The following is a 14,411-nucleotide window of genomic DNA, read 5'->3' as shown; positions in this document are numbered from 1 at the left end:
GGGGGTTAATGGGGGGGGTCGGGGTGGGGTGGGGGGTGAGAGGGGTGGGGTGGATGGGGATCGGATTGGGGTAGGATGAGATTGGGATTAGGGATGGGGATGGGATGGGGATGGAAGGGGAATGGGATTGGGGATGAGAATGGGGATGGGATTAGGGGTGGAGATGGGATGAGGGTGGGGTGGGGATGGGATGGGTTTCGGAATTAGGGATGGGATTGGGGATGGGAATGGGATTGGGATGGGATTGGGATGGGGATGGAAGGGGAATGGGGATGGGATTGGGATGGGATTGGGATGGGGATGGGGATGGAAGGGGAATGGGGATGGGATTGGGATGGGATTGGGATGGGGATGGGGATGGAAGGGAAATGGGGATGGGATGGGATTAGGGATGGGATTGATTGGGGATGGGATTGGGGATGGAAGGGGAATGGGGATGGGGTCACAACGGGGCGCTGGGGGGGTGCAGGGGGAATAAAGGTGTGTGATGGGGAATGGTTGTTGGGGGTTTAATGGGGGGGGTCGGGGTGGGGTGGGGAGTGAGAGGGGTGGGATAGGATTAGAGATGGGATGGGATTAGGGATGGGATTGGGATGGGGATGGAAGGGGGATGGGATGGAAGGGGGATGGGATTAGGATGGAGATGGGATTGGGATGCAGATGGGGATGGGGATGGGATTAGGGGTGTGATGGGGATGGGATGGGAATGGGATTAGGGGTGGGGATGGAAGAGGAATGGGGATGGGATGGAGATGGAAGGGGGATGGGATTAGGATGGAGATGAGATTGGTATTGGGATGGGGATGGAGATGGGATTGGGATGCGGATGCGGATGGGATTAGGGGTGTGATGGGGATGGGATGGGGATGGAAGGGAAATGGAGACGGGATGGGGATGGGATTAGGGATGGGATTGAGATGGGGTTGGGATGAGGATGGGATGGGTTTCAGAATTAGAGATGGGATTGGGGATGGGGATGGGATGGAAGGGGAATGGGATTGGAGATGGGATGGGGATGGGATTGGGATGCAGATGGGGATGGGATGGGGATGGAGGGGGAATGGGATTGGGATGGGGATGGGATTAGGGATGGGGATATGGGATGGGGACGGGGATGGGGATGGGATTTTGAATGGGATTGGGATGGGATGGTATTGGGATGGGAATAGGGTGGAATGGGGATGGGATGGGGATGAGGATGGGATTGGGATGGGCTGGTGACGGGCTATTGGGATGGGATTAGGGATGGGATACAACAGGACGGGATAGAATAGAACAGAACACTGGGGTGGGGTGGGGTTGCACAGACCCTATGGATCCCACCCCTCACCCCCCCCCCGAGCACCTCGGGGCTCCCCAGGGGCCGGGCGCTGCGGGCAGGGGGCACCCAGGGGGGGGCTGCGGGGCTCTGCCCACCCTGGGGTGGGGGCAGCACCGTGGGTGCCCCCAGCACCGGGACCTTCCCAGCCCTCACTGGGGGGGGCTGGGGGCTGCACACGGGGGGGGGTCCCGGGGCAGGAATGGGGTGGCCATGGGGGCACCGAGGGGTGGCAGAGGGGGCGCACGGAGATGGGGACACCGGGGGGGCCCGGCGGACGTTTAATCCGATTTAATTGGGGGCAGATGGGCACCGCCTGCCTCACCCCGGGATTGGGGGGGTTGGGGGGGGGGGGTCTCAGGGCCCCCCCAGGCCCCTCTTGCAGATCCAGAGGAAGGGGACGTCGCAGTGGTGGTCGTTCCAGAGCCCGGTGCCCACCGGGTGGATCTGGGCGCACCCCTCGGGGCCCTGCTGCCCGTTCTGCTGCCGGTCCGGCTGCCCCGGTGCCCAGAAACTGGGGGGGGGGCACAGCATGTCGGGGGGGGGGCCAGCAGGGTCCTGTAGCCCCCCCCCTTCGCCCCAAATCCCCGTCGCCCCCCGACCTTTTGGCCGGGGTGTACTCGGTGCCGTCCACCCAGCGCCAGGTGTCGTTGGGGCCGCCGTCCTCCAGCCCGATCCAGTAAGAGCCCCCCCGCGCCTCCCGCGCCAGGAACTCCTGCAAGGGGGGCTCAGGGGGGGGCAGGGGGCGAGTGGGGGGGTCGGGGGGGTGAATGGGGCATGGGGGGGCATGAATGGGGGCGCAGGGGGTGCATGGGGCAGGAGAGCGCATGGGGTGGGAGGGCAGGGGGGTCATGGGGCAACAGGGGGGCAAATGGCACAGGGGGGCACATGGGGCAGGGGGGTGCAGGGGGCAGGAAGGCACGGGTAGGGGGGTGCACGGGGCAGGGGGTGTATGGGGTGGGGGGCACAGGGGGCAGGGGGGTGCATGGGGCAGGGGGGTGCATGGGGCAAGGGGGGCAGGGGATGGGGGGTACATGGGGCAAGGGGGGCGAATGGCACAGGGGGTGCACAGGGCAGGGGGGTGCATGGGGCAGGGGGGTGTATGGGGTCAGGGGGCACAGGGGTGCATGGGGCAGGGGGGGCGAATGGCACGGGGGGTGCATGGGGCAGGGGGGCACATGGGGCACAGGGGTGTATGGGGTGGGGGGTGCATGGGGTCAGGGGGCACAGGGGTGCATGGGGCAGGGGGTACAGGGGACAGAGGGGTGCATGGGGCAGGGGGGTGCATGGGGCAGGGGGGGCGAATGGCATGGGGGGCACAAGGGGCAGGGGGGGTGCATGGGGTAGGGGGTGCAGGGGGCAGAGGGTGCATGGGGCAGGGGGGTGTATGGGGTGAGGGGGAACAGGGGGCACGGGGGTGCATGGGGCAGGGAGGTCAAATGGCACGGGGGGTGCATGGGGCAGGGGGCTACATGGGGCACGGGTGGCAGGGGCAGGGGGTGCCCGGGGGTGTCCGCAGGGCGCAGCCCCCCCCCAGCTCCCACCTGCTCGTCCCAGCTGGTGATGGAGGTGAGCTGCGCCTGCCGGGAGAGGCAGAACTCCCTCGCCTGGCGCCAGGGCTTCTTGTCCCAGGAGAAATAATAAATCCTCCCCCCGTGGTACCGCCAGCCCAGCCCCAGCCCCTGCAGCCAGCGCCCTGGGGACAGCGGGGGGGGGCTCGCTGCAGCCGTGCCGGGGGGCTCACGGGGGGCTCACGGGGGGCGCATGGGGGGCACAGCCCTGCCCCGTCCCCACGTCCCCACGGGGTCTGTCCCCACGTTACCCAAAGCGTCCCTGCGCCTCCGTGCCACGTCGGGGCTGTCACCGGGGCCTGGGGGGGGGACAGCAGGGACAGGAGCCTGGCACGGCCCTGCCCGTGCCCCCCTCCCACCGGCCACACTCACCCTCGGGGCCGGGCAGGGGTCCCAGCACCTCCAGCTCTGCCCGTGCCACCCGCAGCTCCGCGCGGTCCCGTGCGCCTGGGGAGGGTGGGGAGGGGGTCAGGGCAGCCCCAGCCTCCCTCCTGCCCCCCCCCCCTCACACAAGGGGCGAGGGTCCCCAGCCTGGTTGTGCTTACGCAGGGTGGCCACGGCCGTCAGGGCGGCCCCCAGGGCCAGGAGGGTCGCCAAGCCCGCGGCCAGCAGAGTGCCCAAAACGCGGCGGGACGGGGGCGGCCGGGCCCCCAAATCCAGAGCTGCGGAGAGACGGCAAAGGGACCCTCAGTGGGGGCTCAGCCGGACCCCCAGGACCTGCACCCCGGGGGGGTCCCAGCCCCATGGAGGAGCCCCGGGGTCAGGGTGCTCACCGCGGGGGTAGCGGATCCGGAGGTTTTCGTACAGGTCGGGCCCCTCGCTGCCCATCCTGCTGCCCCCCATGCCCACTGCTTCCTCCCCAAGCCCCGCACGCGGCCGCCGAAGCAACCGAAAGTGCCAGGAAAGGGAAGGAGGCAGCCGGGGGGGGGGTGCCACCACCCAGGCTGGACAGGGATTCCCCCATCCCAATGGGGTCAGGCCTCCACGCAGGGCTTGTGGCCACCCCATTGGGACACCCCACAGCACGGGGGATCCCTGTCCCGCACCCCACAGCCAGCCCTGGGCTGCGGTGCCCCACGGGTGGCTCCCCTGGGGGCACATCTGGCTCGTGGGGACGGCACGGGGGGGGCAGCCCCAGCCATGCCCCTGCTCCCGAGCACCCCCCCCGGCGCAGCCCTGTTCCGCTTTTTTGCCCTCAGATGCAGAACCGGGTCCAGGAAACAGCGGGGGAAGGCTGGGGGGGGGCGGGGGAGGGCATTGGGGCCGTTTCCTGGGCTCAGCACCCCAAGTGTCCCCCCCCCAGCACAGCCCTCACCCATGCGCCCCTCCCCGTGTGCCCCACACCTCGCTGTGGGTGCCCCGGCTGAGTTATTTCACAGCTTTCTGGGTGTTTATTTTTTTAAAATTATTATTATTATTATTATTTTGGTTTCTGTGTGTTTTTTTTTGTTTTTTTTTTTTTTGGCCCCATCCATCGTGGTGCTTGGCGCAGGCTCTGGCAACAGCTCCAGGGATGAGCTGGGGACGCGATTCCCCCACCCGCCTGCAGCCCCTCGGCAAGCTCAGCCCCAGTGGCCCTACTGGGATGAACTGGGAGCCCTCGTCCCCCCCCAGGCCGCTCCTGCACAGGGCTGAGGCCCCCCGGGATGAGGGGTCCCGGTCTCAGCACCCCCAAGGAGCTCCTGGGGGCCGGGAGGGTTTGGTCCCTGCTGCTGCAGGCGTCTTGGGCTCGATGATCCCTGGGGGTCCCTTCCAGCTCGGGGGGTTTTATGGTCTTGGTGCTCGGTGCTGGTGGGGGTCCCGTGGGGAGCAGGGGGAGGTCGGGGTGGGGTGGCTGAAAGCCCCAGCACGGGGAGCTTCGTGCAGGAGGCAGACTGAAAAAAAAACACCGAAAAAAGCAGCCCCAAAACCGAAGCTGGCTACCCAAAACGGCAGCACAGAGCCCGCTGGGTGCATCCAGAGCAGCTCAGCACGATGTGGCACGGCCTGAAAGGAGGGATGGGGTCACCGGCTGCAGCCCCTGGGTTATGGGGTCAGACACCATCCCGCCAGCACCACCAGTACCACCAGTACCACCAGTACCAGCACCACCAGATGGCTCTTGGTGGGGGTTCCTCTGCTTCAGCTGTGAGCAGCGGCTGCCCCGGGCTCCCCCCCTCCTTGCCAGGCACTGGGCAGGGTGCTGGTCCCTGCTGGGGGGGCTTTGCCCTGCGGACTGGCCGCGTCCCCGTCCCCTGTCGGTGCCAGCAGCTCCCCCAAATGCGGGGGGCAGCCCCAGCTGGGGAAGGGGCAGCCTCTCCCTCCAAGCTCCCTGGCACAGCCCCGGCGTTTGGCAGTCACCACAACCAGGGGTGCCTGTCACTGCCCCCCCAGTCCTCGCTGTGGGTGGGGGGTGCCCCAGGCTCCCTGCACCCCCGCTGCCTGCACCCAAATTCTTGCCGGGCCATTCCAGGCTGAATCTTCTTGACGAGGCACCTCAGGAAGATGTTTTGTGCTGGGGCTCTGGGGGAGCTCACCCGCACCCCGCAGCCCCCCAGCGCTGTTGGGAGCCCTCCTTGTGGCACCCACACCCCCAGCGTGCCCACGGCCTGATGGCAGAGCTGCTACAGCCCGCACCCCCGGGGCTCCCTGTGCGTGAGGAGCTCCCTCTTTTCCAGGAGTATATCCCTGTCCATCCGTCCGTCCATCCATCCATCCACTTCAGCACCGGGGTGTGCTGCCAGCACCCTGGGGTGTCCCCAGGGCACCCTTCAAGGGGCAGCGGCCACCCTCGGGGCCGGGAGAGCGAAGGCAGCCGCGGGCAGGGGCACCGGAGGCACCGGAGATGCTCGGGGGATGCGGTTGGGACCGGGGGGGGAGTCGAGCTGGGGGTCCGGGTGTGGGTTTTCCAGGTGATCCCAGGATATGGGGTCCCCGGGCGGGGGTCTCCCGGGGCCGGCAGCGCTCGGGCACCGGGCACGGGGGCTCCCGGAGCCGCGGCCCCTCTGGGAACACCGGGGAGACCGGGAGCCGGGACGGAGACACCGGGCACAGGGGGGCAGCGACCGGGGATGGAGACCGGGACTGCGACCGGGACTGCCTGAACCGGGGAGCCCCGGCCGCTGTCCGCGGTGCTGCGGGCCCGGAGCGGGTGGGGGGCGGCAGGGGGACGGGGGAGGAACGGGGGGGACCGGGAGCGGGCCGGGGGTCGCGCCGAGCCGAGCCCGAGGGATGGAGACACCCAAGGGTGCAGCGTCGGGAGCGCCCGTCGGTCTGTCCGTGTGCCCGTCCGTCTGTCCGTGTGCCCGTCTGTCCGTGTGTCCATCCGTCTGTCCCTGTGCCCATGTGCACTGGTGGGGGCGTACAGCCGGGACAGGCTGAGAAAAATCTCAAATAATTTTATTCGGACGGGATTTTCTGTGAAGCTGTTTTATTCGCGATTGCAGTGGCGGGCGTCCTGCCAATGAGGGTGCATTATAGTTAAATCCTGACCTTTTATTCCCTATTCCCCGACACCCGATCACCTCCCGTTTCCTCATGGCCGAGTATTGCAGGTTCACAAGCTACTCAATGCTCCTCTACACCATATATGTACAATTTTTATTTTTTTTCAACCCTTTAATTTACCCTTTCTTATGCTTTGAGAACCTGTGATCTTGTTTTACAGTTCCCACATTGCTCATCCAGTTTTTCTCAAGTTTCTGCCTTATTTTGGAACAGCGAGGCCTTCTGTCCACTTACCCACGTAGTGTTTCTCCTTGTTATGACTACACAACCACCCCGGAATACAGAAATTTGGTTCTCTACTGCAAAAACACAACTTCATTTCTCACAGAATGGGCTAAAGTTGCACCAGGGGAGGTTTGGGTCGGATAATTAGGAAGAATTTCATTACTAAGAGGGTTGTGAGGCACTGGGATGGGCTGCCCGGGGAAGCGGGTGAGGTATTTAAGAGACATTTAGATGCAGAGCTCGGTGATGTGGGTCAGTGGAGGGCTGGGTAGGGTTGGGTCAGAGGCTGGGCTGGGGGATTTGGGGTCTCCTCCAACCTGGGTGGTTCTGGGATTCTGGATTCTGGAATTTTGGGATTCTGGGATTCTGGAATTTTGGGATTCGGGAATTTTGGGATTCTGGGATTTTGTGATTCTGTGACTCTGGGATTCCATGATTTTGTGACTCTGTGACATGTGGGGTTCCATGATTTTGGGATTCTGTGACTCTGGGACTTTGTGACTGTGTTTTTGGGGTTTTACGCCGCTTTGGGCTCTGTTTCTTAGCAGCACGGAGGCGGTGCAGACGCCCCCCCCCTCCCTGCGCCCCTCTCAAAATGGCGGCCGCGGGGTCCCCCTCGCAGCCTGCCCGCACCCAACATGGCCGCCACCCGGCCGGGCGGGCGTCACCGGGCCGGGCCGCGCCCCTCTCCAAAATGGCCGCCCCCAGGCGCATCGCCCTCACCCAAGATGGCGGAACAGCGTGAGCCAAAGACACCGGTGCCCGCTTCCAAGATGGCGGCCGCAGCTTCAGCCGCGGGCGGGCCCTCGCTCCGGGCCTCCCCGCCACGCACCGGGAGCGCGGCGCGAGGGCGGGGCGGGAGAAAGCGAAAGTGGCGGCGGGCGCGGGGCAGGCACCGGGAGCGGGAGGGGCGGCGGGGGCGGGGCCCGGGCCCGCCGGGAGCCCCCGCACAGTGCCAGGCCGGGCGCCCCCCGCCGGGCCAGGCCGGGCCGGGCCGGGCCGGGCCGGGGGAGCTCCCCCGGTGCACCCCCCGGTTCCCCGGTCCCGGCCATGTCGCGGCTGGAGGCGGCGGCCAACGTGGCGCTGCGGGTGCCGGCGCTGGCGCTGCTGGACGCGCTGTACCGCTGGGACACGGCGGGGCCCGGCCCGCTGCCGGTGCTGCCCGGGGCCGCCTCCTGCCTCGGTGAGGGCCGTGGGGGGGGCGAGGGGGGGCACCGGGACCGGTACCGGGGAGCCCGGGGGGGTGGGAGCTCTGCCCCGTGCCCCCCACAGCCGCCCCGGTGCCCGGTGAGAGCCCCGGCACCCAGCGGGGTGACGGGTGTGGGGTGTGGGTGTCACGGCCCCAGGGGGTGAACCGGGACGGTGCCGGGTGGCTCCGGTGGCACCGGTGGCAGCACCGGGTCCCCGTGAGGGGATGTCACACAGCGGGGCTGCGGGGGGGCTGCACAACCGGCCCCGTGCGGCTGCGGGGTGCGGGAGGGCCTGGAGGCCACGGCCGCTCACTGGGGGCCAACGGGAAGCCAAACGTTGACCCAAACGCCCCAAAATTTTAGGAGGGGATGGGCAGAAAGCCCCAAACGCCCCAAAATGTTGGGAGGGGATGGGCAGAAAGCCCCAAACGCCCCAAAATTTTAGGAGGGGATGGGCAGAAAGCCCCAAATGCCCCAAAATGTTGAGAGGGGATGGGCAGAAAGCCCCAAACGCCCCAAAATTTTAGGAGGGGATGGACAGAAAGCACTAAACACCCCAAAATTTTAGGAGGGGACGGGCAGAAAGCCCCAAATTTCCCAAAATTTTAGGAGGGGACGTTCAGAAAGCCCCAAAATGTTGAGAGGGGATGGGCAGAAAGCCCCAACCGCCCCAAAATTTTAGGAGGGGACGGGCAGAAAGCCCCGGCCGTGCCCGTCCCGTGGCGGGGCTGGGGACACGGAGGGGCCCCCCCAGGGACCCCCCCCTTGTCAGCGCCATCCCCGCTGCTCCCCGCAGGCCACGCGCTGTGCCTGGTGCTGCTGCTGCTGCCGGTGCGCGCCCTGGTCCGGCTCTACCTGCACCTACTCACGGCGCTGCTGCTCTGCGCGGGGCACCAGGCGGCCAGGTGAGGGGCACGGCACCGGGGGAGGGGGTCGGGGGTGGTTTTGGGGGGTCGTAGCGGGGGGATACGGGGGTGCTGAGCCTCTTTCCGTGCAGTGAGTACGTCCGCCGCGAGCTGGAGCACGGCTTCCAGGGCGCTGTGTACAGCGACGCGGCCGCGTTCAGGAGATTCGCCACGGCCCTCGCAGGTGAGACACCCCCCGGGACCCCCCAACGCGGGGACGGTGGCACCAAAAGGGTGGGGAGCGGCTGCAGGATTGGGGACGAGGCAGAGGATTTTGGTGACGCATCCAGGGGTCTGCCCCAGGGTTTGCGGGGAAGGGCTGAGCCCCCCCCGGTGCCCGGCTCTGGTAGTTTTGGGGTGGTGCTGTCCCGTTGTGGCTGGGCGTGCTGCGTGTGCCCCAGCTTGGGGTCTCGCCGAGCCCCCTGCCCTCATTTGGGGCTGGGAGGAGGGTCGTGGGGGCTGTGGGGTGGTGGGGGCTGCAGGGTCAGGGTGCTGCGGGGTCGTGGGGCTGCGGGGTCGGGGGTTTGTGGGGTCGTGGGGGCTGCATGGTTAGGGTGCTGCGGGGTCGTGGGGGCTGCGGGGTCGTGGGGCTGCAGGGTCATGGGGCTGCGGGGTCGTGGGGGGCTGCGGGGTCAGGGGTGCTGCAGGGTCAGGGGTGCTGCGGGGTCGTGGGGCTGCGGGGTCGGGGGTTTGTGGGGTCGTGGGGGCTGCGGGGTCGGTGGGGCTGCGGGGTCGGGGTGCTGCGGGGTCAGAGTGCTGCAGGGTCGTGGGTCTGCGGGGTCGTGGGGGCTGCGGGGTCAGAGTGCTGCAGGGTCGGTGGGGCTGCGGGGTCAGGGTGCTGCAGGGTCAGGGTGCTGCAGGGTCAGGGTGCTGCGGGGTCGGGGTGCTGCAGGGTCAGGGTGCTGCGGGGTCAGGGTGCTGTGGGGTCGTGGGTGCTGCAGGGTCATGGGGCTGCGGGGTCAGGGTGCTGTGGGGTCGGGGTGCTGACCCTCCCCGTCCCCCCCGCAGCCCAGCTGTGTGTCTGCACGCTGTGCGCGCTGCTGATGAGGACCCGGCAGGCCTGGCTGTTCGCCGCCCCGCTGCTGCCCGTGCTGGCCCGGCTGTGCGGCGTCCCCCTGCGGGCTCTGCCCCTGGCCAACACCTTGGCCGCCGCCTGCAGCAGCGCCGAGGTGCTCTACGTGCTCAGCTCCCACCTCCTCGTCCCCTTCCAGCTGGCTGCCGCCGCCTGCCGCGAGCTCATGCAGGTAAGGGGGGGGCTGCGGACCCCCTGTGGACCCCCTGACGTGGCCCACCACGACCCCTCGGCCCCCTGCACACGGGGCGGGACGGGGCAGCCCCCTCCCCGCTGAGCTGCGCTGCCCCACAGGCCATGGAGGTGTACCGGCTGCTGGCGCTGGGGGTGTCCCTGTGGAGCCAGCTGGCCGTCCCCCTCCTCTTCCTCGTCTTCTGGCTGGTGCTCTTCTCCCTGCGCCTCTCCTCCTTCCTCGCCTCCTCCGGCAGCGCCGTCGCCCAGCAGGGGCTGCTCTTCGTCCTGCTCAGCAGGTGGGTGCTGGTAGAGCTCAGCCTTCCTCCCTCCTGGCCTCAGAACGAGGAAGAGGAGGAGGATGAAGGTGGCCGGGCTGTGCTGAGCCCGTCTCCCTCGCAGCGTGGCCGAGTGCTGCAGCACGCCCTACTCCCTCGTGGGCCTCACCTTCACCGTCTCCTACCTGGCCCTGGGCGTCCTCAACCTCTGCAAGTTTTACCTGCTGGGCTTCGGCGCCTTCCACAACGGCAACGTCATGCACCGGTCAGCACCGGGGGGGGGCTGGGGTGGGGTGGGGGGCGCCCCCTGTCCCAGCCCTGCATGGGACAGAGGGGTCAGGAGCGATCCCGGGGCATCCAGTATGGGATGAGGAGGGCCCCGGGGTGTGGGGGTCCCGTCCTCACCCCCTGTTTTGTGGCAGGGGGGTGACGGAGGGCGTGACGCTGCTGCTGCTGGCGCTGCAGACGGGGCTGCTCGACCTGCAGGTCCTGCAGCGGACCTTCCTCCTCAGCATCATCCTCTTCATCGTGGTGACCTCCACGCTGCAGTCCATGATCGAGATCGCTGACCCCATCGTGCTGGCGCTGGGGGCCTCCCGCAACAGGTACCGGGCACCCAGGGGTGGGCAGCAGGAGGCAGCCCGGAGGCAGAGGGTGCTGCTGGGGGGTGCCTAGAGGGGGAGGCCCCCCCCTGGCTGAGCTGTGCCCCCCCCCAGGAGCCTCTGGAAGCATTTCCGTGGTGTCAGCATGTGCCTCTTCCTGCTGGTCTTCCCCTGCTTCATGGCCTACAAGATCGCCCACTTCTTCCACCTGGATTTCTGGCTGCTCATCCTGGTCTCCAGCTGCATGCTCACCTCCCTGCAGGTACGGGGGGGGCCCCCTGCTCCTTTTTGGGGGGGGCACATCCCCTCCCACAGCCCTGGGAGCTCCTGGAAGCAGGGGCTGGGGTGGTGTCGGGGCGTGCTGTGCCCGGCCAGCAGCACCCAACGCGCCCCGCCACCCCTAGGTGCTGGGCACCCTGTTCATCTACGGGCTGTTCGTGGTGGAGCTGCTGCAGGACGCGCCGCTGGAGCGCATGGACGAGATCATCTACGGCGTCACCGCCGTCAGCCGGGTGCTGGAGTTCCTGGTGGCCCTCTGCGTGGTGGCCTACGGCAGCTGGGAGTCCCTGGTGGGCGAGTGGAGCTGGGTGGGCGCCTCCGTCATCATCGTCCACTCCTACTTCAACGTCTGGCTGCGCGCCCAGTCGGGCTGGAGGAGTTTCCTGCTGCGCCGCCAGGCCGCCCAAAAAATCAGCTCCCTGCCCCGGGCCACGCGCGGCCAGCTGCGGGACCACGACGACGTCTGTGCCATCTGCTTCCAGGTGAGCCCAACAGCCCCCCCGGCACCCGAGGAGGGGTCCCGGAGGAGCCCCCCGGGGGTCTGTGGTGCAGGGTGACGTCCCCCCCGTGTGCCCCCGCAGGACATGCAGGTGGCCGTCGTCACCCCCTGCAGCCACTTCTTCCACGGCGCCTGCCTCCGCAAGTGGCTGTACGTGCAGGACACGTGCCCCATGTGCCACCAGAGGGTCGCCCCCGTGGCCCCCCAGGACGACGCCGGCAGCGGGACGGGGACGCAGGAGGGGGCGCCCCCCGAGGACGAGGGGCTGGAGGACGCGGGACCCCCGGCACGGCCCCGGGAGGACGAGCCCCCCCGTGGGGACGGCGTGCTGGCAGGCCCAGGGGACAGCGGGGCTGGTGCCTGCAGCCCCGATCGGGGTGAAGAAGCGGCGGGGGCCCCCCCACAGCCCCCCGGGCACCCTTGGGTGCCCCCCAGCACGGACTCGCAGCAGCTGCTGCCCTCCCCTGCCAGCCCCAACCCCGCTGGGGGGGACAGTGGGGACAGCCACAGTGGGCACCAGCCCTCCTAGCACCCCCCCTCCCCACCCCATCCCCTCCTGCAGCCCCCTGGGCCCCCCCCCCACACCCACCAGCAGCCCCCGGTGCCGGGGGGGGGCTCCAGGCCCTCAGGGTTGGGGTCTCTCTGCGGGGTGCAGGGGCTGTGCCCCAGGGACAGATTTTTGCAATAAATTTGGAGCTGAAGCTGCTGTGCCCCCCCCCTGCGCCCCCCCCCCCCCCACAGGACCCCAGTGGGGGGGGGGGCTGGGCTGGGGCCGCATCCAGCCCTGCGTGCTGGGGGGGCGCAGGGTGGGGGTCTGCCTGGCTGGGGGGGGCATGGCTGGGTGTGGGGGGGGTGCTGGGCTTGGTGGGGGGCTGGCACAGGATTTGGGGGGGCTTGGGGGGGGTCTGGCCACCCCCAGCCCCCTCCCAGCCCTGCTGCCAACCCCATTTCCCCAGTGCCATCCACATACTGGGGGGGGGCAGGGCGTGGGGGCCCCTCTGTTCCCAAAAGGGGCTGGGGTCCCCGTCCCTGGGGTGCTCAGCCCCACTGGGGCTGGGGGGGGTCCCTGCTGGGGGGCACGCAGCCCCTCTGCAGCCTGGCGGGGGAGGCAGGGAGGGCCCCAAAAGGGCTGGGGTCCCTGGGGAGGAGGTAAATGGGCCCCCCCCCCCCCTTCCAGCTCAGCCCCACCCCGCACTTACCCTAAGGAGGGTGACGCAGCGTCCCGGGGGGGCCTTATGGTGCCCATTAGCTGGGGGGGGGGGGAGGGAGAAACGGCCATAAAACCCCTCGGGGGGAGCCTCCCTCCCCCCCCTGCAGCCCCCCCCAGCCCTGCACCACCGCCTCAACCCCCAGACCCCCCCCCCGTGCCAGGAATGGGGCTCCCTGGTGGAGAAACCCTGCGTGTCCCCCCCCCGGGTGTCCCCCCCCCCAGGCACGGCTCTGAGGGTGCTGCCTGGAAGTGGGAGAGGTGGGGGGGGGCGCAGGGCTGGGGTCCCTTGGGTGCTGCCCCCCCTGGGATCCCAGCACCGGCAGCATAATGGGGGTGGGGGGAGCACCCAGGCGGCCCCCCCCGGGGCTGGGGGGGTGCCCGGGGCTGGTGGGGGGCTCGGTGGGCTCAGCCCCCCCCCCGGGGGGGTCCCTGCAGAGCCCTGGTGCAGAGGCTGTGAGGGGAGAGGGGGCTGCGGGACACCAACGACCCCCCCCCGACCCCCCCGGGGCTGTCCCCTCCCAGTTTGTGGTGGGTGCTCATTTGGGGTCACTGTGGGGTACCCAAGGGGCTCTTTTGGGGTCAGTGTAGGGGATGCAGGGGACACAACGAGGGGCACTGGGGGCTCTCAGGAGGCGTGGGGGGGTCATTGGGGTCTCCTGGGGTCCACCTGGGGTCTCTGTGGGGCACCAGGCGATGCGGGGGGGTCCCTGCAGGGTGCCCCCGGGGTGTTGTGGGGTCCCTGTGGGACGTCTCCTGGTGGGGATCCCACGGTGCCTCAGGGGTCACCCCGGGACATCTGGAAGGCCACGTTTGGGGCTTTTTGGGGTGAATCGCGGGACGCAGTGGGGTCACTCTGGGGCATTCATGCGACTGGTTTGGGATCTTTTTGGGGTGTCTCGGGGGATGCAGCAGGGTCACTCTGGGGCATCCCCAGGAGAATTTTGGGGTCCTTTTTGGGTGTCTTGGGATGATGCAGTAGGGTCATTCTGGGGCATTCATGGGAATGCTTTGGAGTCCTTTTTGGGGTGTCTTGGGAGATGCAGCAGGGTCACTCTGGGGCATCTGCAGGACCAGTTTGGGGTCCTTCTGGGGTGTCTCGGGGATGCAGTGGGGTCACTCTGGGGCATCCATGGGACCGGTCTGGTGTCCTTTTTGGGCGTCTTGGGACGATGCAGTGGGGTCACTCCGGGGCATCTGCAGGACCAGTTTGGGTGTCTTTGGGGATGTCTCAGGGGATGCAGTGGGGTCACTCTGCAGCATCCCCAGGAGCATTTTGGGGTCCTTTTGGGGTTATCTTGGTGGATACAGTGGGATCACTCTGGGGCATTCATGGAACTGGTTTGGGATCTTTTTGGGGTGTCTTGGGAGATGCAGCAGGGTCACTCTGGGGCATCCCCAGGAGAATTTTGGGGTCCTTTTTGGGTGTCTTGGGATGATGCAGTAGGGTCATTCTGGGGCATTCATGGGAATGCTTTGGAGTCCTTTTTGGGGTGTCTTGGGAGATGCAGCAGGGTCACTCTGGGACATCCACAGGACCAGTTTGGGGTCCTTTAGGGGTGTCTCGGGGGGTGAATTGGGGTCACTCTGCGGCATTCCCAGGGACAC

The 14,411-nt window shown here is 68.1% G+C and overlaps 2 protein-coding genes across 4 annotated transcripts; one reads left to right on the top strand and one right to left on the bottom strand.

Annotated features, from left to right (window-relative positions):
* Nucleotides 1–1,594: 1,594 nt before the first annotated feature.
* Nucleotides 1,595–4,299, bottom strand: LOC311435445 (uncharacterized protein). 3 transcript variants are annotated; one of them, XM_084516410.1, is made up of 6 exons: nucleotides 3,663–4,299; nucleotides 3,435–3,551; nucleotides 3,141–3,336; nucleotides 2,863–3,014; nucleotides 1,921–2,045; nucleotides 1,595–1,832 (listed from the first exon to the last, which is right to left on the bottom strand). In XM_084516410.1, the coding sequence occupies exons 1-3, from the start codon at nucleotides 3,988–3,990 to the stop codon at nucleotides 3,179–3,181; spliced, it is 603 nt and encodes a 200-aa protein (XP_084372536.1). In that variant the 5' UTR covers nucleotides 3,991–4,299; the 3' UTR covers nucleotides 1,595–1,832; nucleotides 1,921–2,045; nucleotides 2,863–3,014; nucleotides 3,141–3,178. The 3 variants fall into 3 exon arrangements, with proteins under 3 accessions (XP_084372536.1, XP_084372534.1, XP_084372535.1); XM_084516408.1 differs by having other exon boundaries at nucleotides 1,921–2,033; XM_084516409.1 differs by having other exon boundaries at nucleotides 1,921–2,033; nucleotides 2,863–2,937.
* Nucleotides 4,300–7,482: 3,183 nt separating this feature from the next.
* LOC311435426 (RING finger protein 145-like) lies at nucleotides 7,483–12,297 on the top strand. Its single transcript, XM_084516366.1, has 10 exons — nucleotides 7,483–7,783; nucleotides 8,587–8,695; nucleotides 8,788–8,879; nucleotides 9,704–9,939; nucleotides 10,062–10,237; nucleotides 10,341–10,481; nucleotides 10,639–10,821; nucleotides 10,933–11,080; nucleotides 11,223–11,579; nucleotides 11,679–12,297. The coding sequence occupies exons 1-10, from the start codon at nucleotides 7,651–7,653 to the stop codon at nucleotides 12,123–12,125; spliced, it is 2,022 nt and encodes a 673-aa protein (XP_084372492.1). The 5' UTR covers nucleotides 7,483–7,650; the 3' UTR covers nucleotides 12,126–12,297.
* Nucleotides 12,298–14,411: the final 2,114 nt, after the last annotated feature.

The sequence above is a fragment of the Aythya ferina genome (assembly GCF_964211825.1).
Source record: "Aythya ferina genome assembly, chromosome: 4".
NCBI classification, from domain to species: Eukaryota; Metazoa; Chordata; class Aves; order Anseriformes; family Anatidae; genus Aythya; species Aythya ferina.
Note: the sequence above shows the minus strand (reverse complement) of the source record. Positions and strands in the feature narration are given on the sequence as shown.

Coding starts and splice junctions, on each gene's coding strand:
- LOC311435445 (XM_084516410.1), bottom strand. CDS start 3,990: ATGTGCCCCCAGGGGAGCCACCCGTGGGGCACCGCAGCCCAGGGCTGG. Junction 3,552..3,662: donor CCGGATCCGCTACCCCCGCG/GTGAGCACCCTG, acceptor GTCTCTCCGCAG/CTCTGGATTTGGGGGCCCGG. Junction 3,337..3,434: donor GACGGCCGTGGCCACCCTGC/GTAAGCACAACC, acceptor CACCCTCCCCAG/GCGCACGGGACCGCGCGGAG.
- LOC311435426 (XM_084516366.1), top strand. CDS start 7,651: ATGTCGCGGCTGGAGGCGGCGGCCAACGTGGCGCTGCGGGTGCCGGCG. Junction 9,940..10,061: donor CCTGCCGCGAGCTCATGCAG/GTAAGGGGGGGG, acceptor GCTGCCCCACAG/GCCATGGAGGTGTACCGGCT. Junction 10,822..10,932: donor CTGGGGGCCTCCCGCAACAG/GTACCGGGCACC, acceptor GCCCCCCCCCAG/GAGCCTCTGGAAGCATTTCC.